Here is a 27,433-nt window from a genome sequence, read left to right on the forward strand (position 1 = left end):
TTGTTAAGTCACATCTGTTTATGATTTTTAATCCTTTTTTTTTTTTTTTTTTTGCTGCTCGTAGGGATAAATTTGAGAGTATTTTTAGCAAGTAGTGATTTTAATACATCCCATTTCTCTGTAGTATTTAATCCTAGAAACAAATCATCCCATTCAATAACCCTTAAAGCTTCCCTCATCATTTCCACGTTGGCTTTGCTAAAGTTTAGAGTCCTAGTTGAGTCAGTATTGGACTGTTTATGGAAACATATATTGAATGTGACCATATTGTGGTCACTGTTTCCTATGGGTTCCTCTACTGTAATACCTGATACCAATTCCCCATTGTTTGTTAATACCAGGTCTAAGATTGCATTGTACCTGGTAGGTTCTTCAATTAGTTGAAATAAGTAGTTATCATTTAGTGTGATTAAAAACATATTACCCCTAGCAGTGTCACATGAATCGTTATTCCTGTTAATCTCAAGATAGTTAAAATCTCCCATCACTACTATGTCACCTACTCCTGCTGTTCTTCGGGTATTTGTTCATGTATGGCCATGGCTGTATAATTCTTTTCAACTATAATGAATGTGTATTTTATTTATGGTTATGGATCTGTTTACTATATCGCTAAATAGAAGAATGTGCTGTCAAGTACTTGTGAATTCATGGTACAGAAAAATGTCTTTGAAACGTTGCCCATATTTCTGTGAGCTGGGTTTAAACATATCCTTATGACTTTGTAAACCAGACTAACAAACCGTAAACAATACCTTCTGCAAATTAAAATGTTGTGTTAGTGTGCACCGTATTTAAAGGTTGGAATATGTTTTCATTATTTTCTTTTTATCTATTAACAGTCTGTCCTGCTGTACTCTATCATTGCTTCTGTAGATAAGATCTGTTATAGAGTCTACACCAAAGAAACAGAGATAAATACATATTGAAGCATTACAGAAAAGTGAGATCTTGTAGAATTTTTAGAATTTCTTCAGTAGTTGTTTTTTTTTTAGTATAACCTGTCTCTAAATGAAGCCTCCTCTCATGCAGTTAACACTATATCTAGGGTGTTGGTGTACATTGCGTAACCACTATATCCTTGCCTCAGTCTAAAAGTTATCACAAGGCTCAAAAAGATGTAACAAGAAAAATAAAATAGACAGTGTAAAAAGCTCTAAACGCAACCTTGCATATATTTTAAACTTTAGTATTTAGAACATTTTGTCTATTCATGTTTAGTGTAAATGTCTACGGCTTTATTAATTCATAACAGAAACTGTGGTAAAAATTATCTCAAATGTATAGTTTCTACAAGTACCTATATTGCAAGTATCAGCTATGGGCTTAAAATCATTTATTAACTAGATTCTCATTTACCCAGGTAGCCCAACTCTTTTTGGATGTGAGGCACAATCTTTCTGTTGCACTCCTAACCCTAACACAAAGCCACCAGTCAGGCAGAGACTATCCAGGAAGCAGTTTACACAAGGAAAAGAGGACCCAACTCTACCAGGTTTCCTGCTTTGAAAGATTAGTAATACCCTTTTCAGACAGAAAAGTCTGAAAGTCCAGGCAATTACCCGGCATTTCAGTGCTGGGTCATTTTGCCGGACCTGCCTGTCCCCCCTTTCACACAGACATGCAAATTACCGGGTCAAAAATTTTAACCTGGTAATTTGCAGATCAACACAGCTATTTTGTCTGTGTGAAAGGGTCAACCCGTGTCATAATTCTCGTGTCTCTGACTCTGGTAAATTCCTGGGTCGAAGTCCCGGGAATTACAACACTGGTTGACCCTTTCACACAGAAAAAGGACCTTCATGTTTCATGAAATTACTGGGTGAAACTGCTTCACCCGGTAATTTCACTTTCTGTCTGAAAGGGGTATTGTCCTGTAAACCAGAGGTTCCCAAACGTTGTCCTCAAGGCACCCCAACAGTCCAGGTTTTAGGTATATCCATGGCTCAGCACAAATGGTTAAATCAAATTAGCTAATTATAGAAACATAGAAACATAGAATTTGTCGGCAGATAAGAACCACTTGGCCCATCTAGTCTGCCCCCTTTTTTTATTTATTATTTTTTATCTCTAACCTTATTTGATCCTTATTTCTTTGTAAGGATATCCTTATGTCTATCCCATGCATGTTTAAATTGCTCTACTGTCTTAGCCTCTACCACCTCTGATGGGAGGCTATTCCACTTGTCCACTACCCTTTCTGTGAAATAATTTTTCCGCAAATTTCCCCTGAACCTCCCCCCCTCCAGTCTCAGTGCATGTCCTCGTGTCCTTTTGCTTTTCTTCATTTGGAGAATGTGGCCAAGCATGGATACATTTAAAAACAGGACCGTTGCGGTGCCTTGAGGACTGCATTTGGGAACCTCTGCTGTAAACTCTGGTATGCTTCAAAGATATACATTGTTAATAAACTATAAAACTCCAACATGCTGAAAGTGAATGGGGGAAAAAATAATGATCTCTCATATCTGATATATAATAATTAACATAAGAGTTAAAAATCTGTATTTTCTGTGAATGAGGGTTCTATTCATCATCATGGGCCTGTTACACATGCAGAAATGCTTTTTTCTGCTTTTTTTAGTAACAGGCCCATTCATTACTAGGGGCCTGATTGGGACGTCTATTATTAAGAAAACTTTTTGGAGTTTACTCTTGGTAACCAATGCCATCTTCAGACCGGTAGCCTTACGCATGTGTGACCTCAGGCAGTTAGCCCACACCTCCGTACCAATTAACACTACAGTGTTACTGATTGTGGGGACTGATAGCAGTGTGTTATTGATCATGGGTATGGTTGTTTTGTAGAGCAGCTTTCCATGCACTATACTTAAGTATATAAAGCCGCAACTCGCGGTTAGTTGGGTACTTTACTAACGGGGGTCACCAGGCCCCAATGAATCAATGATGGCTAGGCACCTAAAAAAGGTGATGCTCACTTCTTTTCTTTTCTTTTTTATCTATGTTTAATTCACGTTTGTTTTTTATACAAGTATAGCTTTACTGAAGCTCTAGTAGAGTTTTGACCTTTATTCATAAATTCAAGCACACCTTCATAAGCATGAGTTATCAGTTTAAAATATATCTGGAATCACAAAAAGACCTACAGTAGATGTCTACTCCTATTATTCCTGTGTGGTATAGTCTGAAGCTAATTTTGTTAGTGCATTTACAAAAATGTCAACTACTATACAAGTTCGTTGCTTTCTAGCTTAATTTGTCATGCTACAGTATCACTTTATGTAATAGCATGTTTAATTCATGAAAGAAAGACATGTATGTAATAGTAGTACAGCTTGCTATAGATTATATGCTTAATCTTTAGAAACATCTGGGTTATATATATATATATATATATATATATATAATGCTTGTCTTAAAATATTAATCGCCCATAGGTAATGTAATGGGGCTGAATCACAATCTCAGACAGGTTGGCTGTGTGCATGGAAATAAATGCAGATATTTGTCCATATCCAGAGTTGCACACAGTTACGTGGCCACAGCGCCCCCATCCATCTGCCTGTGGAAATACTTGTTATCATTTACAGCCATGGGCCTTCATCCAGGGTGTGCAATTTACAGGGTACCCTGGGTCCAGAAGGGACAACACTGCACATCCTTCACCATAGAATATACTGTACTTAGCTCTTCAACAATGCTGCAAATATTATCAGGAAAATGCCATCAGCAGAGTCATAGAGAGCCACACCAGGCCCTGTAAAGGGGGGGGGGGGGGATGTGGCTTTTAAAAAGGGTCAGGATGACGCCCATAACTATAAAAACAGGCACAATTTTAATGCAGGGGAGCAGGGGCGTCGGGGCACTGGGGAGGGCACCCGCTTCCTACCTTATTAAACGAGAAGCTGCTCCCTTCGTCCCGGCCACTGCCTTCTTCCCATTTATATTTGGGAAGATAATGCTGGCCACTAGAGAGTAAAGACTCTGGCACAGTGCCAGAGTCTTTGCTTTCTATGAGTGGTGCCATCTTCCTGAAGAGATCACTGGGAAGATGGCACTGCTGATGCCAGGAACAGGTATAATTGGGGGGGTTTGGACCCGCACCCCTTCTGGGCCCCTCCAGCAGCCCGAGCTCAGGTAATTTGTACCCGCTACCGCCACCTCCCTGGTCACCACTGGCCATCAGTGCAATTTTACTGGAGATCTGCACATGCTCAGTAGACAAATCACTGGGAAAATGGTGCTAATGTCATCTTGCCAAATATCTGTGCACACGCAGTAGACTCTGGCATAGTGCCATAATATACTTGAATGCTGCACTAATAAGAGAGGGGGCACTGACACAGGGAACACACACTGATAACCACCATTATCAATGCACACTTACACCGGTTTTATAGCTAATACTGGAGATTGTTCTGACAGCAGAGGGATCTCTGTATATGCTCATCTCATTCATAGCCCACAATTCTGCTTACATGTCCGTGGCATACACTTAGCCTTATGGGCAAATGCTCCAAAAGCACCCACTTACACCCATTTCAGAGCAATCAGAGATGCAACAGAGATGTGTACAACTAAGGATTGTATGTAATTGCTCATACTGTATTTGTGACAGAGCATTACACTTAAAAATTAAGTTTTATGCACTGCATCAGCTTCTATGTAAGCAGAATGATTAAAGTCAGGAAATCAGGAAAATGCTAATAATAAATAATGTAAAAACTAATGCCACATGTTTTGTACTTAAAGTATATTGTGCTCTGCCAAGATGCCACCATAAAAACAATTCTGAAAATTATTTTGTTGATAACCTTATTTACTGATTAATTTATCTATTTGTATTAAGTCAAGGATGCAGAAAGGTTATAAACACATGAAACTCACTTAGACAAATAATCATCAGCATCACTCTATCAAAATATTAAAGGGATTTTAGACATATTAGATTATAAAATGCCTATACCAAATCAAGGATTCTTTGTCCCATATTTTACAATACAAATTATGTTGGCTATCTGTATCAAACGCATCCTTCATCTGTCCACTACGATATTAATGTTATGTTACAACTTTAACTCCTATGGCTCACCAATTAGCACCAACAAAATTGATTATTTTCACACATTTACCATTTAAATTAATTGTGACATGCTGTGACAGCAGTTGCAATGATGTCTCTTTCATCTGTACCCAAATGTAATCAGTATTTAGAATGCTGTGCTTTCTCCAGTATAATATATACTCTTGTATTTTTTTTTCTACTAAACTTTAAAAATGTTACATCTATAATAACATTTGGTGGAATTATATTTTTATGTCAGAGTTTTCGAACATATTGTAAATGTATTTTTCACTGGATGGTGAATTTATTGATCAGTTATCTTTACTACAATCTTAATGAGCGTTTCATAAAATAAATGACAATCAATACACCAATTGAAAAATAATAATATAGGCAAAAATTTAATAAGTATCATGCTTTCAGTAAAATCCAATTGAAAGAAATAACTTTTTATTTACTTAATTATTTATGTATTTATTTATTTATTTTCAGGGAGAAAAAGGTTTTGATGGACTTCCTGGCCCAAATGGTCCCAAGGTAGGTTGAAGAATATCTTCTGCAGACTGAACTGAAGAATTAATTATTAGTTAGTTAAAACATAACTTTTATTTATTAATTATTAAGAAATTGGGTAAAACTAATTATACAAAAACTGTGTAAATAACAATACAAAAATAAAGAGATAATATTAAAGTTAAAAATATTTTCCTAAAAAAAGGGATAGGATTTATTAAAGAAGGAGGTGATTATTGATTAAATCATACCTCCAATAATCCTATTGGTTGTAAGATAGAGTAATATAGAGAATATAAATATTTAATCAGATTTTGATCTGAGAAAGCTTGTATAGCGAAAATATTATTAGCATATTATTATTCACTATAAATAGTAAATCATACAGAGATAATATCTAATTGTTAAAATTGATAATTATGAACCAATTGGTTAATTTTACTGTACCGATTATAGGCAGCAGTCAGATATAGGCAGGAGAAACACAGCTAAAACATAGCATGAAATCCTGCAACAAAGAAACAAAATAGCAAATTCCTTTGGCTAGACTTCATTTTGCAATAATAGTAACAGTTGAATAGATTCTTGTATATAGTTGCCAGAAAATCAAGTACTAAATACCATGGATAGATATTGCTTTGAGGTAAAATGCAAACAACATGAACGGTAGCTCTGAACCAAAGATAAATTGGGTAAATTTATACCATTTATATATTCCAGGTAATAAGTGTATTATTCACAGACTATATAATTAGGTTGCCCCAATTAGCAGTTTGAGATTGACAGGTTCTTTGGCTCTCATATGTGTAAATTTATCTATGGTGATAGTAGTGGATAGGGTACTAATTGAGATAATTAATATCTAGTGTTGCAAGATGAGACAGCTATAAGGTTCTCAATATCTTGCAGTTAACTCTCCTATTGAAATAGAAATGATTTCTTCATTCAACACTTCATAAAGACCATGTAAAGTTACCTAGATATTTTATACTGATTGCAATTATTGTTGTGTCATGGTGATAAAACAAAAAGTAGAAGAGGGATAGAAATCTCTGTGTCAGTTGTGGAATAACCCTTCTACTGTTAGCCCATGTGCTGTAATAGCAGTGAATGGGTGTAATGAGAGCGGGGAAATGCCATACACAGAGATTGAAGAAATGAGAGTAGCGTCAACTTCTGCTGTCCCCTATACATTTGTTACCAACCCCTTGTGTTGATACATTGCAGGGGAAGGTTCCAGTGTGCAGGAATGAGAGAGTTGACTGAGTGTTCCTGAATCCCAATTGAGAACCCACTGTGATTTTGCGGGTGGTGGAGCCGCTGTGGGTCTCTGTCTGTAGCCGCTCTCATCCACTTCTGAATACAGCGGTGAGGGAGCTGGGTAATCTCTATCAGATGCTATCTCTCAAACTGCTAATTGGGGCAACCTAATTATACAGTCTGTGAATAACACCCTTAAGGGGTAATTCCGGGTTGATCGCTCACTAGCTACTTTTTGCAGCGCTGCGATCAGATAGTCACCGCCTATAGGGGAGGGTATTTTCGCTTTGCAAGTGTGTGAACGCCTGTGCAGCCGAGCTCTGCAAAAACATTTTGTGCAGTTTCTGAGTAGGTCTGAACTTACTCAGCCCTTGCGATCACTTCAGCCTGTCCCAGAATTGACATCAGACACCCGCCCTGCAAACGCTTGGACATGCCTGAGTTTTCCCAAACACTCCCAGAAAATGGTCAGTCGACACCAATAAATGCCCTCTTCCTGTCAATCTCCTTGCGATCGGCTGTGCGAATGGATTCTTTGTTAAATCCATCACTCAGCAACTATCCGCTTTGTACCCGTACGACGCGCCTATGCATTGCAGTGCATACGCATGCGTAGTAGTGACCTGATCGCTGCACTGCGAAAAACAGCAGCGAGCGAACATGACCACCTTATTACCTGGAATATATAAATGGTATAAGTTTACCCAATTTATCTTTGGTTCAGAGCTACCGTTCATGTTGTTTGCATTTTACCTCAAAGCAATATCTATCCATGGTGTTTAGTACTTGATTTTATGGCAACTACAGTACATACAAGAATCTATTCAACTGTTACTATTGTTGCAAAACGAAGTCTAGCCAAAGGAATTTGCCACTTTGTTTCTTTGTTGCAGGATTTCATGCTATGTTTTAGCTGTGTTTCTCTTGCCTATATCTGACTGCTGCCTATCACTGATACAGTAAAATTAACCAATTGGTTCATAGTTATCAATTATAACAATTAGATATCATCTCTGTATGATTTACTATTTATAGTGAATAATTATATACTTATAATATTTTCACTATACAAGTTTTCTCGGATCAAAATCTGATTAAATATTTATATTCTCTATCTTACAACCAATAGGATTATTGGAGGTATGACTTAATCAATAATCACCTCCTTCTTTAAAAAAATCCTTTCCCTTTTTTAAGGAAAATATTTTTACCTTTAATATTATCTCTTTATTTTTGTATTGTTATTTACACAGTTTTTGTGTAATTAGTGTTACCCAATTTCTTAATAATTAATAAATAAAAGTTATGTTTTAACTAACTAATAATTCATTAAAAGAGTGCACCAAAAAGAAAGCCTTCACAGGATGAACCTTCTTGACAACTCATTCACCCCTATATAAGAATTACTGTATTTTGCTTTCTGGTGCACCTCCAGTACTTTGATAAATCACAATTAATTGTGTAATAGATCATAAAATGGCTTGTTTACCATATTATTAATTTGTAACACTGTACCAGTGCATGATCATCTGAGGGTTTCCCTCTACCCATCTATGAACTGAATTCTCACAGATTCAGAGTAACCCATTCACTTATATGCAGAACCTATTGCTTATTTACAATTTATAAATGGCATGTTATTGTGTGTCCCCACACAACAACATAGTATATTGTGGGTGCAAAAATAAAAAATAAAAATATAAACAGCTGCACTCCAGTGTATATGCAGTAAGCAAGTGGCTTAATTTGCATCAGCAATGTTTCAAACTTACTCAAGGTTAGTTACCTCATAGAGGGTTACTGTTTTGTTGTAGCTGAGGTGTGGAAATGGTAACTGGGAACGCAGATAAGGAATTGCGAGCCATAGGGAGAGGTGGGTCCAGAGTGAAAGAAGATCTGGAACGGGGAGATGATGGTAGTGGGGTGAATAAGGATCATTGTGAAGATAGTCAGGAATTAGCTGTAGTCATTGCCTCAATTAGTTGTATTTGCCAGAGTGAGAGCTAATGCAGGTACTGAGCAGTGGTGTGAGGATTCAGAGTGAACATGAGGGCAGGTAGGTGGGCGAGGGAGCTGAAAAATAGCAACTCCAGATGAATTTGGAACCCACATGATGGTAGAATACGGGCTACAGTGGAAAGCTCATTAGGGTACGTTGATATATTCTGAAGTATATCTCAGAGGATCAGGAGTGCCATTCATGATTACCTTACTGGAATGGCTTTCCAATGCAGTTCACCAGAAAAAAACACAGTGTACTTGTAAAAAGCATGGAGCAGTATAGTGCAGTATAGTCGTGCACACTTACTTGGCTGCAGACACTCTCACCTTGAGGATGCCAAGATGGTACTGCAACAGAGGTCAGACAACTCTCTAGGTAAGTGACAGATGTTAGGACCCAGTGAATACATGATGTTAAGACATTTACAGGAAGAGTAAAGTTTTCACTAATACAGTACAATGGCCTCAGACCCCATATTTCACCCATGTGTATTCGCACACTAAGGTGAACCATGGCATTGTTGCCTAACTGATAACCCTGCAGTTTCTGGGTACAATCTGTGTGAAGGAAAAACCAGGCTTACAAAGGAACACAAACAGGTGAATACCAGAAGGTCTCCATCAGACCAACCTGACCTAGATAGACAAACACAACATATAGGGCATGATTTAGAGCTGGGAGTTAAGCAAAAAAGAGCAAGTAACTGTATACCTGGATAAACCATGTTGCAATGCAAGGTGTGCAAATACATTTATTTTATTTATTTGTATTTATTTATTTACTTTTACATGCAGTGTAAATACTGGCTGATTTTGCATGCAGGCCCCTTTCATATATGAATCTTTCTGCACATTTTAAATCTGACCCACCACCTGTGCAGCATGGTTTTACCAAGGTGCAGTTGCTTGCTCCTTTTTAATTTTTTGCTATACTTCAACCTCAGAATCAAGCCCATTGGCTCAACTTACAAGGCTCTACAGTAGTGTTGATTGTGTGCTTACTGTACTATTACTCAGGTCTGCAACAGAACACACACAAGCACCTGCATTTGCTTTGCTGTCTAGTACTACTTTCTCTGGCTGGGTCCACAGGATTATCCACAGGATAACATTGGGATATTGTCGAGCGACAGCGAAAATGGCACCAACACGGTCACGAGCTTTCTGGCCTCCCAGGATGCATTGGGGCCTCCACTATATAGTCCCGCCCACTGACTCAGTCAGATCAGTTTTTTGCTTGGTGCGGCAGGAAGCCGCATGGTCACAGGGCTGCTGAGAAAGCAGCCTCAAGTTTTCATTACTTTATTTTTATAGACTTACTGTTTTGGTTTTTGAGCGACTTCTCTTAACAGCGTTTTAAACGCATATTAGACAGAGTCGCTCCAACAACTCCCCACCGGGTCGCAACAACGCTTACCTTCGCGGTACAGTGCTGTCTCGACGGGCGTCTGTGTCGGATGTTCTAGCAGGTCCAGCAGACGTTACCAGGCTGTGGCCGGAGCATGGGGAGACGGTGAGTCTATGGACTTCCTCTTACTAGAGGGGTCAGGACACAGCTACACTGATTTGGTGGAGACTGCAAACAGTGTGTTGATGCGCCGAACATCTCGAGTGTGACAGCGATACGCTCTGGGGATCATAGGCGCCAGGACTAGGTGAGGCCACGATCCTGGGAGTTTAAGTCAACAGGGGGTTTCAGACGCTCTCCTGGCCGTCCCTCCTCCGAGTTCATGGCCAGTTCCCGCGTGTCTCTCGTTTCATGAACTGAATGACCTCACTTCCGGTCAGACGCTACCACGAGGGTACTCGGTCGCAGCTTAGACGCTGCGGTTGTGTACACTGAATATAAACCCACCCAGACCGAGTCGCAGGCCTTTAGCATCTGCATGCACGTGGAGTCGCTCAGCGTCCGTGTCCGTGGGTGAGCGTCCGTGTCCGTTATCAGTTACCAAAAGCGGCAGTGTACACCAGTAGCATCTGAATCCACTCAGCGTCTTACGAGCGTCTTTGCTTGGATATGGAAGTGTGGTGAGTCTCCCTGTATCCCGCTCTCTGGAGGCAGGGTATACAGTACTAAAAATTCCTTCTACTTCTTAGTGTGCATTGTTAATTTTTAGTACCTATTGCATATGAGACCTGTATATTACTGTGTTTTCTGCATGTTATGTTGAAAAAAGAACCAGTTAAACAGAAGTACAATTTTCCTACTTATGTATAAGTTGTTATGGAGGTTGTATTCTCATATGGCAATGTCTAATGCTTTAACATGTGACTGACTGCTAGTATGCGTGCTGACTTTTCTGTGTAATGTCAGTCCTGTTCTGACCCTCAAATCAGGTGCACTGTGGTCAGATTGATTTCACCTCTATATACTGATTATAGGGTGTTTTTCAGTCACAAAATTGTGTAGTCAATATCAGAAAAAATGTCTGTGAGCGGCAAAAGTGATGAGGAGAATTTTTCAAGCACTCCCATAGCCCTAACATGCTTATCTTGTAAGTCAGGGGTAATTGATATGAAACAATTGGTCACTTATGAGGGTTTGTGTGCAAACTGTTTCGCTTTTCAGCGAAGTAAAAAACAGGAGTTAGTTCAACCTCCAGTAGAGCCACAATGGAATATGTTCGCAAAGACTCTGTCTTCAATAGCGGACAGGTTAGCTCCTGTAGCACCACCTCAAGGGTTAGGTTACACTATGAACCCATACATGCAGCTCCCTTCCTATGGTTTGGTTCCAGTAGCCTCTACAAGCAACCAAGGGGCAGGTAAGACTAAGACAGATACGTCTGTATGGCAGACTACACAAGAGGATACATCGGATGATGATGCGGAAACAATAGATTCAACTCCGTATGATGATCAGTCGCAGAGCTTTAGTTCATGAACTCATTAATGCAGTAAAGGCTGTGCTTTCTCTGGAAGAACCAGCCAAGACAGCGTTAAAAGCAAAAGCACCTGTATTCAAACGAACAAAGTCAGTGAAAGCTGAATTTCCAGCGTCAGAGGAGTTGACGGAAATGATGGATGAGTCTTGGGCAGCGCCCGGTAAAAAGTATAAGATTCCTAGGAGATGGGATTCTTATTATCCATTTCCTACTGGAGATTGTTCGAAGAGAGAAGTTCCTCCAAAAGTAGATGCACATGTTCTGCGACTCGTGCATAGATCTGCTTTGCCACTGTCATCTACCTCTTTGAATGATGTCACAGACAGGAGGGTAGAGAGCCTATTGAAAAATATTTTTTCTCTTGTGGGTGCAGTAGTAAGACCTGCTATGGCTTCGGCCTGGGTAGCAAAGGCAATGGGCGAATGGATAGAGGAACTAGAGAATGACATCCCCTCTCCTACTAGGGAGCAAGAGGAAAGTCTTTGCCGTTTAAGACAATCTGCCCAGTATTTAGAAGAAGCAGCCATTGATGTAGGCACTGTTGCTTCTAAAGCTTCAGCCCTGGCAGCAGTCGCTCGCAGAGCAGTCTGGCTACGGACCTGGAAGGCAGATGCTGAGTCCAAGAAGGAATTGGAAGCATTGCCTTTCGTGGGTAATATATTATTTGGAAAACCTTTATCGGATATCCTAGAGTCAGAGGCTGAATCGAAGAAGGTAAGATTTCCGGCTACCTATAACCCTAAGTCCAAGGGTTTAAAATTTCGCTCATTTCGCTGGCAAAGCAAAGCGAAAGGTAAAGAGGAGCCTAAACAACCCCAGTTTAAATCCAGGGGTAGGAAGCAGTGGGCTAGCAAAAAGCCAGCTCCCAAACCTGAACAGAAACCCTCAGCCTGAAGAGACGGGCCTCCGCCTGGAGGATTCCAGGGTTGGGGGCAGACTCCTGCAATTTGCACACACATGGCAACAGTCAACAACAGATGCCTGGGTGCAGAAGGTAGTATCTCAGGGGTATGGGTTCCCATTCAGGAGGCAGCCTCCTCAAATATTTTTTTGCACCAGCCCGTCTCGTATAGAGTCGAAGGCCAATGCCCTGCAAGAAGCAGCCCAAAAATTACTGCAGTCAGGTGTGATTGTCCCAGTACCACCATCACAAAAGGGACAGGGGTATTACTCCAATCTGTTTCTAATCCAGAAACCAAATGGGTCATATCGACCAATTCTAAATCTGAAGATGTTGAACAATTACATATGGATCCCGAAGTTCCACATGGAGACGTTACGCTCCATAATGTTGGCTATGGAACCGGGAGACTATATGGTATCTCTGGATGTACGCAATGCTTACCTACTTGTGCCTATAGCACTATCACATCAGTGTTACCTCAGGTTTGCCATCCTCAAGGAACACTTCCAGTTCCTAGCTCTAGCCTTCGGGCTAGCTACAGCACCCAGGGTGTTTACCAAGATCATGGTGGTTATGGCAGCTTGTCTGCGCAAACAAGGGATAAGAATATTCCCATACCTAGACGACCTATTAATCTTAGCACAGTCGCAAGATTTACTGTTGAGCCATCTCCAACAGACGATAGTTTGTTTACATAGACACGGGTGGCTCATAAATTGGGAGAAGTCGTCCCTGAATCCGTCACAGCGGATGGTTCATTTGGGAGCCATATTGGATTCAGACCTACAGAGAGTTCTCTTACCAGAGAAGAAAATAGTCAAGGTGCAGGTCATGGCTCAGGAAGCGTTGCAAGCCCAGACAATGTCAGTCCATGCAGCAATGCGACTGTTGGGTCTGATGGTATCAACGTTCGACATGGTGGAATATGCGCAATTCCACTCCAGACCGTTGCAGCATCTCATTTTGACCAAATGGAACGGAAATCATCAAACAATAAAGAAGCAGATGATAAAGATTCCAGTAAATGTAAAAAGGTCTCTAGCATGGTGGCTACAGACAGACCATTTAAACAAGGGGAGACCCTTTTGGATAAAAGAGTGGCAAGTCCTGACGACAGATGCCAGCCTGCAAGGCTGGGGGGCGGTACTCGGAAGCCTATGGTTCCAGGGAAAATGGACCGCAAGGGAAAGTCGCCTGCCGATAAATCTGTTAGAAATAAGAGCCATTTACTTGGCCATAGTTCAGGCAAAGGACAATCTACAAGGAAGACCAGTCCAGATCCGCTCAGACAATGCGACGGCAGTAGCATACCTCAATCATCAAGGAGGAACTCACAGCAAGAGTCTGATGGAGGAAGTAACTCCCATTCTTAAATGGGCGGAACTCCATCTCCCAGCATTGTCAGCAGTATTTGTCCCGGGTGTACTAAATTGGGAAGCGGATTTTCTCAGTCGGCACACCATTCAGGAAACCGAATGGGCACTACACCCAGAAGTGTTTCAGACACTGGTGATCAGATGGGGTCTACCGGAGATAGACCTTATGGCGTCTCATCTAAACAACAAAGTTCCGAGGTACGGATCAAGAACAAGGCACCCAGGAGCGATCCTGGTAGATGCACTGTCAGTAGAATGGAGGTTTCGGCTGGCATATCTGTTCCCTCCAATATCTCTGTTACCCAGAGTAGTGAGAAAGATAAAACAGGCAAAAGGAGCAATCATTCTAATAGCTCCAGCTTGGCCAAGAAGGCATTGGTACACAGATCTGTTGAGAATGTCCGTGGAAGCACCGATACTGCTCCCTCAACATCCAGATCTGTTAATGCAGGGTCCTTGTTGTCACAGTCATCTGGATCGCCTGTCTTTGACGCCGTGGCTGTTGAAACCTTTATCTTAGAGGCTAAAGGATTTTCAAAGCAGGTAATCCAAACCATGCTTAGAGCAAGAAAGCCTTCTTCGGCCCGTGTATATCATAGAATATGGCAAGCCTATATTCATTGGTGTTCTGGAAAAAATTACAATCCGAGATCTTTTAAAGTAGCTAGAATTTTGGATTTCCTTCAGGCAGGATTGGATAAAGGGTTGAAGGTTGCTTCCTTGAGGGTGCAAGTCTCAGCGTTGACTGTGTGGTTTCAGCAGAAGATTGCTGACCTACAGGATGTACGTACATTTTTCCAAGGAGTAGTACATATTCAACCTCCATTTGTTCCTCCTGCAGCTCCCTGGGATTTGAATTTAGTTCTTAAATTTCTCCAGGGTCCTTTGTTTGAACCACTTGAGAGAGCGGATCTTAAGTGGTTAATGGTTAAAGTTATTTTTTTACTGGCAATGGCGTCAGCCAGAAGAGTGTCAGATTTAGGAGCATTATCATGTAAGTCTCCTTTCCTAAGTTTTTTTCCAGACAGAGCAGTTCTCAGAATGAGATCTAGTTATCTTCCAAAGGTGGTGTCAAAGTTTCACCTGAATGAAGAGATTGTAGTCCCAGCTTTTCAGGTATCGGGACTATCTGCGGGAGAAGCGTCACTGGACGTGGTCCGGGCTTTAAAAATCTACATAGATCGTACTAGTGCCATCAGGAAAACAGATTCCCTCTTCATCCTCTACGGATTCTATAGGAGAGGTTGGCCTGCTAGTAAACAGACGCTGGTGAGATGGCTCCGAATGGTAATATCTGAAGCTTATTCTGATGCAGATCTCCCTATTCCGGCTAATGTCTCTGCACACTCTACACGTAAGGTAGGTCCTTCTTGGGCAGCACAACAGGGTGCATCAGCAGAACAGATATGTAGGGCAGCCACATGGTCTTCCATAAACACATTCATCAGACATTATGCCTTGGATACTTTTGCCACTCATGACGCAGACTTCGGGCGAAAGGTCCTTCTGTGCAATCAGGAGCGTCCCCACCACTAAAATGGCTTTGGGAATCCCAATGTTATCCTGTGGATAATCCTGTGGACCCAGACAGAGAAATAAACGTTATGGTAAGAACTTACCATTGATAACGTGATTTCTCTTATGTCCACAGGTATCCACAAGGATCCCACCCTGACGCATCTGATTTGAGGATCTAGACAAACACTAAAAACCTCTTCCTTCTTGTATGGAAGGGTGTGCATGTGTGTTCTTATCGCCTGTACAGGTCTCTACCTAATGTTCCTGCCTAAAATCCCTGTGGAAAGAACTGATCTGACTGAGTCAGTGGGCGGGACTATATAGTGGAGGCCCCAATGCATCCTGGGAGGCCAGAAAGCTTGTGACCGTGTTGGTGCCATTTTCGCTGTCGCTCGACAATATCCCAATGTTATCCTGTGGATACCTGTGGACATAAGAGAAATCACGTTATCAACGGTAAGTTCTTACCATAACGTTTATTTCCTTGCTGGTTCCACCCATGACAGCCTCAATACTTAACAGGAACAATCTATTGGTAGACCTTATATATGGTATAGGTGGCAGGAGTATGATGGAGGTTAGTCCACATGGTAGATTACTTAACCAGGCCTTAAGTTTATTAACCAGGCTGAGCAGGTTTATAGGATTACACAGGGTTAATGCAGTAGGTATGTACAGATGGGTCTACGGTTATCTTGGCTAGTTTGCTGTGCCTAGGCACAACATGGTTTATTAACATAAACCCTTCATCTATTGTTCTCAGCTGCAGTACAATACAGAGAACAATATAGCAGGGGATTAAGTCATTACAGCAGGGGATTAAGTCAGACTGCCCAGTCTCAGTTAATCCTATTAAAGGTCAAGATAAACATGGACCCATCTGTATAACAGGTACACAGAGCAGTATATGATATGTGCACTAGATCTCTATCCAGTAACATATTAAGAAGTGCAGTTGGAGTGCGACAGGTGGGTGTGTCTGTACATACAGTGGTGGCTGTGGAATATGCATTATGGTTCTGTAAGTGCAGCGGTCCAGTGGTGATTGTGCAGTGGAACTACCAGGCATCTGTGGATTGTGTAACAATGTCTCTACTGTGAGGTATAGTCTGGAGACTCTCATGGGCATGTCTTTCAACCATGGAGGATAGATCTGAAGGTCGGAGTTTGCACCTCCAGCAGTCTGGAAATCCTTGTTCCTGGTCAGAGAGACAGGGTGGGGCCCTTTCTCCTAACATTATCACAAGGAGCCTACAACAATTACTAGACGCTACAGTTAAAAACAAATACAATAAAAGTGGAACTCTACCGCTATGCTCCTCTACAGTACAAGCACAATAATACTGTGAGATCCAATCAATAGAAAATGCAAATAGGTAATTACACCACTAGCCTTCCTGTCAAGTGGGCCAAACTATGGAAGCCTACACTTCACTGAATTCCTTAGTTGTGTACACCATCACATACAAAGAGCTGACTGTAACCTGTGGTGCCTTATAGCCTCTACCAATACCCTTTTGAATAATCCAAATGAAATGCCTGCTGTGGCACAGCCCTAGTGCCTAGTAATCAAGAAGAAAATAGCCTGGTGGCATGAATGTAGGGTCAGGGTGTCCCGGACACCGGTCACCGTGTCTAAATGAGGTGATATTCCATTTTGAGTGACTCGTGTGTAATGGATGTTGTGGTGGTAAATGGAATGTCACGGTGACATAATCTGAACTGGGCACTGTAGTGTGGTATAATATGTACAGGAGGGCACTGTTATGTTACATAATATGAAGTGTGGCATTGTTATGTAGCTATGTATGACCTGGAGACACTGTAATATCACATAATATAAACTGGGAGGCACTGTAATGTGTCATAATATAAAATGGGGTCACTACAATTTGTCAAAAAAATTAACTGGAGTTGTCTTCATATGAACTGGATGCACTACAATGTGGCATTATGAATTGGAGACACATCAATGTACAAGAACTTGGTTTTCTGTAAAAAATATAAAAAATATTGTCTAAAATGAGCTTCAGGCTTGTGTGTATGTAAGGTGTATATGAAACATAAATGTTTTATTTTTAGATACTCAAATTTTGTTTCATGCACAAAATGATTACAAATATATTATAAAATTACCTTGACACTATGTGTATAAGGGGTACATAAAACATAAATGTGCTCTGCATTTAGTCTTGAGAACCATCCACAAGATATCTCATTATTGAATGCAAATATTCAAAAATGCTAAAAAATCCAATATCCAAAACAATGGTCCCAACACCATAAGGCCTGTTCACAAGTGGTGGTAATGACCAGGAATAGCAGTAAGATGATCTGCTACAGTGCTGGATCAGCAGAGAATCAAACAGCAGCAACACTGGTGTTGGAAGTAATTACTGGAGCCTGAGAGTCCAGAATCCTAAAAGCTAGGACATAATACTAATTAGAGTTGTATGGTTCGGTTCCGTAGAAATCCGAATCAACACAAATTTTGTGGATCCAAACCAAACCAAAACTTAGTCCGGATCCTCCAAGGAAATCCAATCCAAACTGAGTCCTGGTTCGGAATTCAGATTTTAAATCCAAATTTGGGTTTTGAATTGTAAAAATTACATGATTTTAGCTGTTTTCATGGATATATATAAATTGTTAGCGATGATTATCAATTTTTTTAATAACTTTTAAACTGAACTAAAACACTTGAGGGTGCTTTTGCCAAATAAAAACACAATAATGAATGAGAACCAAAACATAGATATCTGCACACATCTCCAATCCTGATAGAAGTTGTAAAATATACAAAATGGAACAGTCTTACATATGCTGGGGTAGACGTTACAGTCCAAATTTTAAATCCAATGAATATCCCTTAGTGTTCCTTGTGATGAATCATGGGAAAAAAGGAGAGAACATATATAGTGTAGTAATAGATGATAAAAATACACCCAGCGTGCTAATTAAGGTGTGAAGAGTACACTTCCAAATGAGATTCCACGTCAGATAAAACTCAGAAACCCAGAATACTCTTCTATGGTCACCACACACTCAGTGAATGGAATAGTGGGATGCTCATATGTATGCTTACTTTTTGTAAACAGCCACTGTGCTCATAAAGGTATCTTTATCCCTTCTCCCATTTTGGTATGGGAAAGTTGCATCCATGTAATACAGGACAGTCAAGCAGTAAAAAATACAAATTTATTAAAAGTATTAAAAAAACATACAAAATGTCTAAATCACATTATGGTTCAATCCAAATTGCACAGAAGGGAACACCAGATGATGCCCGGGTGTATATGAACCCTTAGGTCTAAATCACATTATGGTTCAATCCAAATTGCACAGAAGGGAATACCAGATGTGACCCTAGTGTTTATGAACCCTTAATGCCATACCTCATAAAAAAGACACTATTTTCCTCTGTGTTTCGGCGCTCTGCGGTGCCTTTTTCAAGATGAGTGTCTGTAAGATAATATTTTGCACAATTTACATATACTGCATCCCTGTCCATGTATATCCAATTTCATAAATACATCTAACTTGACATAAAATAGAATCTCTACTTACCAAAAGGTGAAAAAAGGGGCCTCCATATATGGCCAAAGATACTACCTTTTACCAATTCTGATTAGCAGAAAGGTATAATCCACTATAATGCACAAGTGTGTATTTATTTAGAAAACCGGGGCAGTTTCCTCCCGGAAGTTGTGGGCAAAACCTGTCACTCTCTACCAAACTTACCTTCCTCCCAGTGTGCATTGCTGGTGACTAACGGGATCCCCATAGGTCTTTCCTGATCACATGTCCCCCAAACATTGGCATCATAATCACACGTGACCAATCAACATAATATTCTAAACTGCAATGCCCTTACTCCCATGGTGCTTTGCCCATAATGACATAATAGTATCTCGACCCCACTGGCCTATCAAGCACCAGCTGTATCTTACAATGTCTTTCTTCCCAGGGCGCAATGTGGGGCATATACAGACTATGCCCGGAATCACATGAAGATATCACATGACTCCAGATGACTCCAGCAGTCCTATGAGATAGATTAGATATTTAACTATAAAGATACTTTATCTGTTGCTTCTAGGTTCCACAGTAGAAGGTAAAATATGTATACTCTTAAAAAAAACCTTCCACAGTGGAACCCATTTACTAAATTACCCTGAAAAATATATAGAAAATTCAACCAATGGTACACTATACTAATATACCCAAAATCACATCTTCACATCATACAATAGGCATATGGATGGTTTGTAATGATATAATGTAGATATTCCAATACAATATAATAGAAATGATAAATACAAAGAAATACATATTAAAAAATATGAAAAAATATGAAAAAAATATTTTAAAAAGCTACAAGAACCATCTTATTTCAAATTCATGGTTTAAACCCACCGGCTTTAATGTTTTCAAATCGTATATATAGTGCATCTCTGTTTTGGCTAATCTTATATCCCTATCTCTAGTGCACCAATTATCCTAAACCCAAGCGGTGGCACAAAAACCTTTTAATCCCTTAACACTACTTCCATGTTTCTCTTTGAAATGTAATGAGAAAGGATGATTCTCATTGCCTTTAGTGATATTACGGACATGTTCTGTCCATCTGATTTTGACCTGACGTTTGGTTTTTCCTATATATATTAAATTACAATTGAACATAATAGCATAATCGACATAGCTGGTATGGCAGGTGATAAAATCTCTGATTTTCATACCTTTATTTTACAAAACAATTATTTAAATTTTGATGAAACATTTTATAAACAGTTAGTTGGTACCACCATGGGCACCAGGTTTGCGCACAGCTATGCCAATCTATTCATGTCCAGGTGGGATAATTCCCATGTCTGGGCAGGACATTGCTGGGTGGCAATCCTGGTGCATTGGTGGCGGTACATTGATGACATTTTATTTGTGTGGCGGGGGACGAAAATTCCCTCAATGAGTTTTGTGCACATCTGAATAATACATTTTTTAATATCAGTTTGAGCTTTGTAATAAGTGAAGAGTAGGTACAATTCCTGGATTTGAACATTAAAATTAGCAACGTTCAAATAGAAACTAGCAATTTAATAAACCAACAGATTGTAATACATATATAGAGAAAGAAAGAAATCATCTTCCCATATGGCTTAACAATGTCCCCAAGGGCCAACTTATGCATTTCAGGCATAACTGCTCCACCGAGACAAAATTTAAAGAACAGGCTGAACATATGGTTAATAATTTTGTACAAAAAAGACATGAATCAAAAGTTTTAGAAAAAATATCAGAGGAAGTTGGTCAAGTGGACAGGGTGGTCCTGTTGGCCACGAATAAAAAGGATGTTAATAACTCTAAGAACAATATGTTTCAGGTATAATTTAACACACAGTTTAATAAGAGATATAGAACAATAGAAGGAATTATCAAAAATAATTGGAATATTCTGCTAAAAGATGATCTTCTAAAGCAAATTTTACCCTCCAAACCTGCTTTCATATAGAGGAAGGCACCCACGATTATGATTAAAAATCAAATTGTTACAAGTGCATTACATATGGATGGTAAACATTTTTTGTCTAGGAATAAAGGTTTTCTTTGTTATGGTGACTGTAAAATGTGTAAATCATGTACTAACAGTCAACCAAAGGGGACAGAATTTAATGCCAATGGCATAGTGGTGAAAATCAGAGATTTTATCACCTGCTATACAAGCTATGTCGTTTATACTATTATGTGCAATTGTAGTTTAATATATAGGAAAAACCAAACATCAGGTCAAAATCAGATGGAAAGAACATGTCCGTAATATCACTAAAGGCAATGAGAATCACCCTTTCTCATTACATTTCAAAGAGAAACATGGAAGTAGTGTTAAGGGATTAAAAGGTTTTTGTGCCATCGCTTGGGTTAAGGATAATTGGCACACTAGAGATAGGGATATAAGATTAGCCAAAACAGAGATGCGCTATATATATACAATTTGAAAACATTAAAACTGGCAGGTTTAAACCATGAATTTGAAATAAGATGGTTCTTGTAGCTTTTTAAAATATTTTTTCATGTTTTTTTCATATTTTTTCATATTCTTTATTTATTTCTTCGTATTTATCATTTCTATTATATTGTATTGGAATATCTACATTATATTTTTACAAACCATCCATATGCCTATTGTATGATGTGAAGATGTGATTTTGGGTATATTAGTATAGTGTACCATTGGTTGAATTTTCTATATATTTTTCAGGGTAATTTAGTAAATGGGTTCCCCTGTGGAAGGTTTTTTTTAAGAGTATATCTATGTCCCCTTCTTCTACTGCGGGACTTAGAAGCAACAGATAAAGTGTCTTTATAGTTAAATATCTAATACATCTCATAGGACTGCTGGAGTCATGTGGGGTCATGTGATATCTTCATGTGATTCCTGGCATAATCTGTATATGGCCACATTACACCCTGGGAAGAAAGACATTGTAAGATACAGCTGGCACTTTATAGGCCAGTGGTGTCATGTGATACTATGATGTAATTATGGGCAACGCACAATGGGAGTAAGGGCATTGCAGTTTAGAATATTATGTTAATTGGTCCTTCTGGTCATGTGTGATGATGATGGCGATGTTTGGGGGACATGTGATTAGGAAAGACCTATGGAGATCCCGTTAGTCACCCGTAATGCACCCTGGTAGAAAAGTAATTTTGGTAGAGAGTGACAGGGGGAGGAACATCTTGCCCACAACTTCCGGGAGGAAACTGCCCCTGTTTTCTAAATAAATACACACACATGCATTAATGGTAAATTATACCTTTCTGCTAATCAGATTTGGTTGAAGGCAGTATCTTAGGCCATATATGGAGGACCCTTTTTCACCTTTTGGTAAGTAGAGATTCTACTTTATGTCAAATTAGATGTACTTATAAAATTGGATATATATGGACAGGGATGCAGTATATGTACATTGTGCAAAATATTATCTTACAGACACTCATCTTGAAAAAGCCACCGCAGATTGCCGAAACGCATAGAAAAATAGTGTCTTTTTTGTGTGGGATGGCATTAAGGGTTCATAAACACAGGGGAATATACCTATATATACCCAGGTCACATCTGGTGTTCCCTTCTGTGCAATTTGGATTGAACTATAATGTGATGTAGACCTCTTGTATGTTTTTTAATCATTTTAATAAATTTGTATTTTTTACTGCTTGACTGTCCTGTATTACATGGATGAAACTTTCTCATACCAAAAGGAGAGAAGGGATAAAGATATCATTATGGGCACAGTGGCTGTTTACAAAAAGTAAACATACATATGAGCATCCCACTATTCCATTCACTGAGTATGTGGTGACCATAGAAGAGTATTCTGGGTTTCTGAGTCTTATCTGACGTGGAATCTCATTTGGAAGTGGACTTTTTACACCTTTTTGACAGAAAGGAATTAGCACGCTGGGTGTATTTTTTTCATCTGATGTTGTTGCACTATATATATGTTCTCTCCTTTTTCCCCAAGATTCATCACAAGGAACACTGAGGAATATTAATTTGATTTGAAATTTGGACTGTAACATCTACCCCAGCACATAAGACTGTTCCATTTTGTATATTTTATATCTGTTGTATAGGTTGGTGACCTATTTTTCAGTATTTTGCTGCACCCCAGGATTGACTATTTTTACGTGTTTTCCTGATAGAAGTAATGTTTGAGATATTTTTATTTTAGTAACAACCACACCATCAGAGGGCTTCTCTACATCCAGGTGTAAGACTGGTGCCTGATAGAAAATCTGGACAAAAATTTCACAGCTGTTATAGTGAATCATTTTGTTACTAACAATTCTGCAAGGTCAAAATGCATGCTATGACTTGTACTGTTTTAATTTTTAGTGTCCTTGCAGTTAGAGAAATTGGACAAAACACATAATTGGGGCAGTACAGATGGTGTAATGGAAAGCATTACTGCCTCACAGCACTGAGGTCATGGGTTCAATTCCCACCTTGGCCCTAACTGTGTTGAGTTTGTATATTCTCCCCGTACTTGCGTGGGTTTCCTCCAGGTTCTCCGGTTTCCTCCCACAACCCAAAAATATACTAGTAGGTTAATTGGCTCCCAACAAAATTAACCCTAGCGTGAATGTGTCTGTGTGTACATGTGATAGGGAATATAGATTGTGTTACGAAAAAGGAAAGATGGTAGTGTTGTGGTGCACAACGTCGACAGAGTTTAACAATCAATATTAAAATATAACTTTTATTAAGTGTATATAATTAATAATTCCCCACCTAACAGATTAAAAGGCGAAATATTAGAAGATAGATAGTAGATAAGAAAGAAAGTATTAAAATATATAGCACCGGGATGCCAATGAACACTCCTGCTATTACTCAATTGGTGATTCAAATATCAATGACTATACTGTCAATCACATTAATAATATATCTTGTCTTTGCTATTGGCTGTATTGTCAACCTCAGTATTCACATACTGTATATGGTTGGTTAGAATGTGCACAGATCACTTCTCTTGCAGTCTCAATGTACTATATTTCAATATTAGAGAGAGACTATTCCCAGGAGCTAGATCCTTAGTATCGATCTTGCCCTGTCAGTGTGGGTACAACTGCTAGTTAGTTTGAAAAAATTAACAAGTGATTGTTATTATAACTGTGTCCGGATTGTACTAGTGTAGCCAGAACTGCACTATTAGTTGTCAGGAGATATTTATAATAGTTCTCCAAGGTGTCCAATAAAAATGGAAATCACCATGCGGCTACAGTTCATTTGACCATATGAATGCTGTAGTTATTTCTGTCCTATAGATTCTACAGTGCCTTTCCAACACAAGTGAATATTATAGTAACGGTGTCCAGATTAAGCTACAGCATCCGGAATTACACTACTAGTTATAAGGAGAAATCTATAACAGTCCTCCAAGGTGTCCAATATATAGGATGGAAATCACCGTGCAGCTACAGTTTGATAATTCAAATGCTGTAGTTCTCTCTGTCCTCTGAGCTCTACAGTGTATTTCCCACAAGAGTCACAGTTATACAAATGTATCCGTATTGTATTTATTCACAGCAAAGTTGTACCAATGTATCCATAGTAGTCTGATCGCACAAAGTGTCAAATACAAAGTAAAGCCTTGCGAATATATTAATCAGTTTGCCTCAACAATAAACCCCTCATATTGATAATTCAAATGCTGTTGTGCTCTTTATCCTCTGAGCTCACAGTGTGTTTCCCAAACAGGTCACAGTTATACAAATGTATCCATATTATATTTATTCACAGCAAAGTTGTACCAATGTATCCGTAAGTCTGATTCACAAAATATCAAATACAAGGTAAAGCCTTGTGAATATATTAATCAGTTTGCCTCGACAATAAACCCCTCCTATACTTCTAATGTGTAGGGTTAGGTATTGATTCAGTAATTAGTGCACATATAAATGATCAAATATTGATTTTCCTCAGGGTGTAATAGGCCCTACACACTGGCCGACATCAGTCAAAGATATGAACGATCTCGTTCATAAATGAACGAGATACCGTTCATATCTTTGAGTGTGGAGGCTCCAGCGATGAACGATGTGTGGCCCCGCACTCGTTTATCGCTGGTCCCCCGTCGGCTGTACATGCAGGCCAATATGGACGATCTCGTCCATATTTGCCTGCACTTCAGTGCAGCCGGGAGACGGGCGGAGTGAAGAAACTTCACTCCCCCGTCACTGCCCCTCCGCCGCCGGGTTGCCCGTCGGCCGTATCCGCTGTCGGGCAGCTCAGCGGCGGATCGGCCAATGTGTAGGGCCCTTAAGAATAGTAATTGCTCATATATAGTCCCTAGGCACGATTCTCACTTTAAATGCCGCTGGCTGCTTCAATATAAGCACACTGTCAGTAGCATTATATAACAAGGCGTCTCACTGAATTATTATCCCGCTTCCCAGGACATACGTCTATGTCTCACAGTGTAGCCAGGCTACCACTATTATGAGCCCTCACGCTGTGGCCTGGAGTGTAGGTACATCGGCTAACACTGCCTCTATTAAACATATGACAAATTGTTGACACATTAATAACCATATAGTGTAATTATAGATGTGATTAACAGTATTTCAGGAGTGCAAACCCTTTTTATTTAGAAATATAAAGTAAGTAAGTGAACAACCAGCCATACCATAGCAGGAAACAGGTGGCTGTTGTATGGCTGGTTGTTCACTTACTTTATATTTCTAAATAAAAAGGGTTTGCTTTGCCCTAATTGGCTCCCTTTTTCTTATTTTTCATATCAACTATATGAGTGATATCCATCCTCATTTTACGGGGTGAAGAGATAATAGTGTCCCCAACAAAGAAACCTTTATGTGCGTCATACTTCATTCATACAAGTAAGCATACATGTAAGGATTCATTGTCACGTCTTCATGACATCACTTCGGGTGATCCTATAAGAAGGTGGACATCTGATTTCTATTGAGACCATTCTCCATCACCTATTTTCCCTCTACACAGTGGAAAGAACTTTATTCAACATACAGTATTACACTATGTTGTGTCTTATGTGTTTTTTTGTTTCATGTTGGTCTGAATAATATCACTAATCTTGTGAGGACCATCCAATCGTGGGGACATTTGGAGCACAGAAAGTGAGACTGTACCTTTTCTGTTTTACATTGCATTGTCCAATAGGTTGGTGGCCTATTTTGTACTGTCTGTTGCTCTTCCATTTTTGCAGCGCCATAGGAGGAATTCTTTCTTTTACGAAAGTTATATCGCTGTTTGCCTTTGATAGGATTGTGGTCTGAAAAGATCTTTATGTATGTCTGTATGTAGAGACACATCTAGAGAGGGATGCCCACATCAAGGCATCACCAGGTGCGGTTACACCTGGTGCGCACTCAGCATTACTACACCCCCACACACACATACACACACACACACACACACACACACACACACACACTCACCCCGCCGGAGCCGCTGGCACCCGAAAAGGGGATGTGACCTAATTTAAAGGGGCACGGCCTCATGGATCTCCACTTCTCCTTCACTCCGGGGGCATGTCCAGCTTCCCCAGAGATGCTGGCTGCCCCCCGGAGACTGTGCAGCATACAGTGCCAGCTCCTTATCTGTGACAGGAGCCGAGTGCTGCAGAGGATTTTACACTGCAGCACTCGGCTCCTGTCATTGCAGAAGAGTCGGCACTTTGGTGTCACCCCTTCCGAGGGTGACACCTGCGTGCGGGCCGCACCACCTGCACCCGCCTTCTGACGCCACTGGCCCACATACTAGTGTTTGGGAACAGTGGGCCAGATTGTGAGTGAAAGGTAAGCAGTAGATAGCCATGATATATAACCAATAGTCCTGATCTGGGCCATAACTAGGTATGTGCGGAGTGTACCACCGCACATAGCGCTGCAGGGTAGGGGGCGCTGTTGGCAGCACTTGTCAATTATCTGTTTTAATTACTTTCACTTGTAGCTTCCCCTCTTTTTGAAGCCCAGCATCTCATGACCGCCCTTGTCGCCTTTCCCACCACTTCCGTCGCTAATACCTATATATTATTCATGAACTTAACCTGATAGCTTTTTGTTATGCAGTCACACTGTCATTTATTACATTTCAAGATGGTGACATACCTGAGAGTCGAACCCCTTGCCAATGACTTATGGTATAAAAACTAATGGGCATCTAGGAGTGTAGAAACTCATTAACCCTTGCATATGCGCAATGTTGGACTGGGGCATGAAGTGCTCACCGTGGTAACACACTGGTAGGGTCCCATGTTTATAGGTGTGGCCAGTCTCCAGAGGAGGTGTCGCCAGCTGCCACATTAGTTCACCATAGAGTGAATAGACTGGGCTCCTTGATAGATATCTATGTGTGATATCTATTTGTTTTTATATAAAACACTCACTTCTCCAGTGATACAGAAAA

The 27,433-nt window shown here is 39.9% G+C and overlaps 1 protein-coding gene across 7 annotated transcripts in view; it reads left to right on the forward strand.

Moving 5' to 3' along the window:
- The window catches only part of COL19A1 (collagen type XIX alpha 1 chain), a 1,277,374-nt gene that overhangs the window by 360,622 nt on the left and 889,319 nt on the right, over positions 1-27,433 (forward strand). For 6 of the 7 annotated variants that reach the window (XM_063916766.1, XM_063916758.1, XM_063916759.1 and 3 more), the window contains 2 exons: positions 1,364-1,495; positions 5,519-5,563. In XM_063916766.1, the coding sequence (XP_063772836.1) occupies positions 1,364-1,495; positions 5,519-5,563 (177 nt within the window). The remainder of the gene's footprint in view (positions 1-1,363; positions 1,496-5,518; positions 5,564-27,433) is intronic. The other variant, XM_063916764.1, reaches the window with a different exon arrangement.

Source organism: Pseudophryne corroboree, chromosome 4, assembly GCF_028390025.1.
Source record: "Pseudophryne corroboree isolate aPseCor3 chromosome 4, aPseCor3.hap2, whole genome shotgun sequence".
NCBI lineage: Eukaryota > Metazoa > Chordata > Amphibia > Anura > Myobatrachidae > Pseudophryne > Pseudophryne corroboree.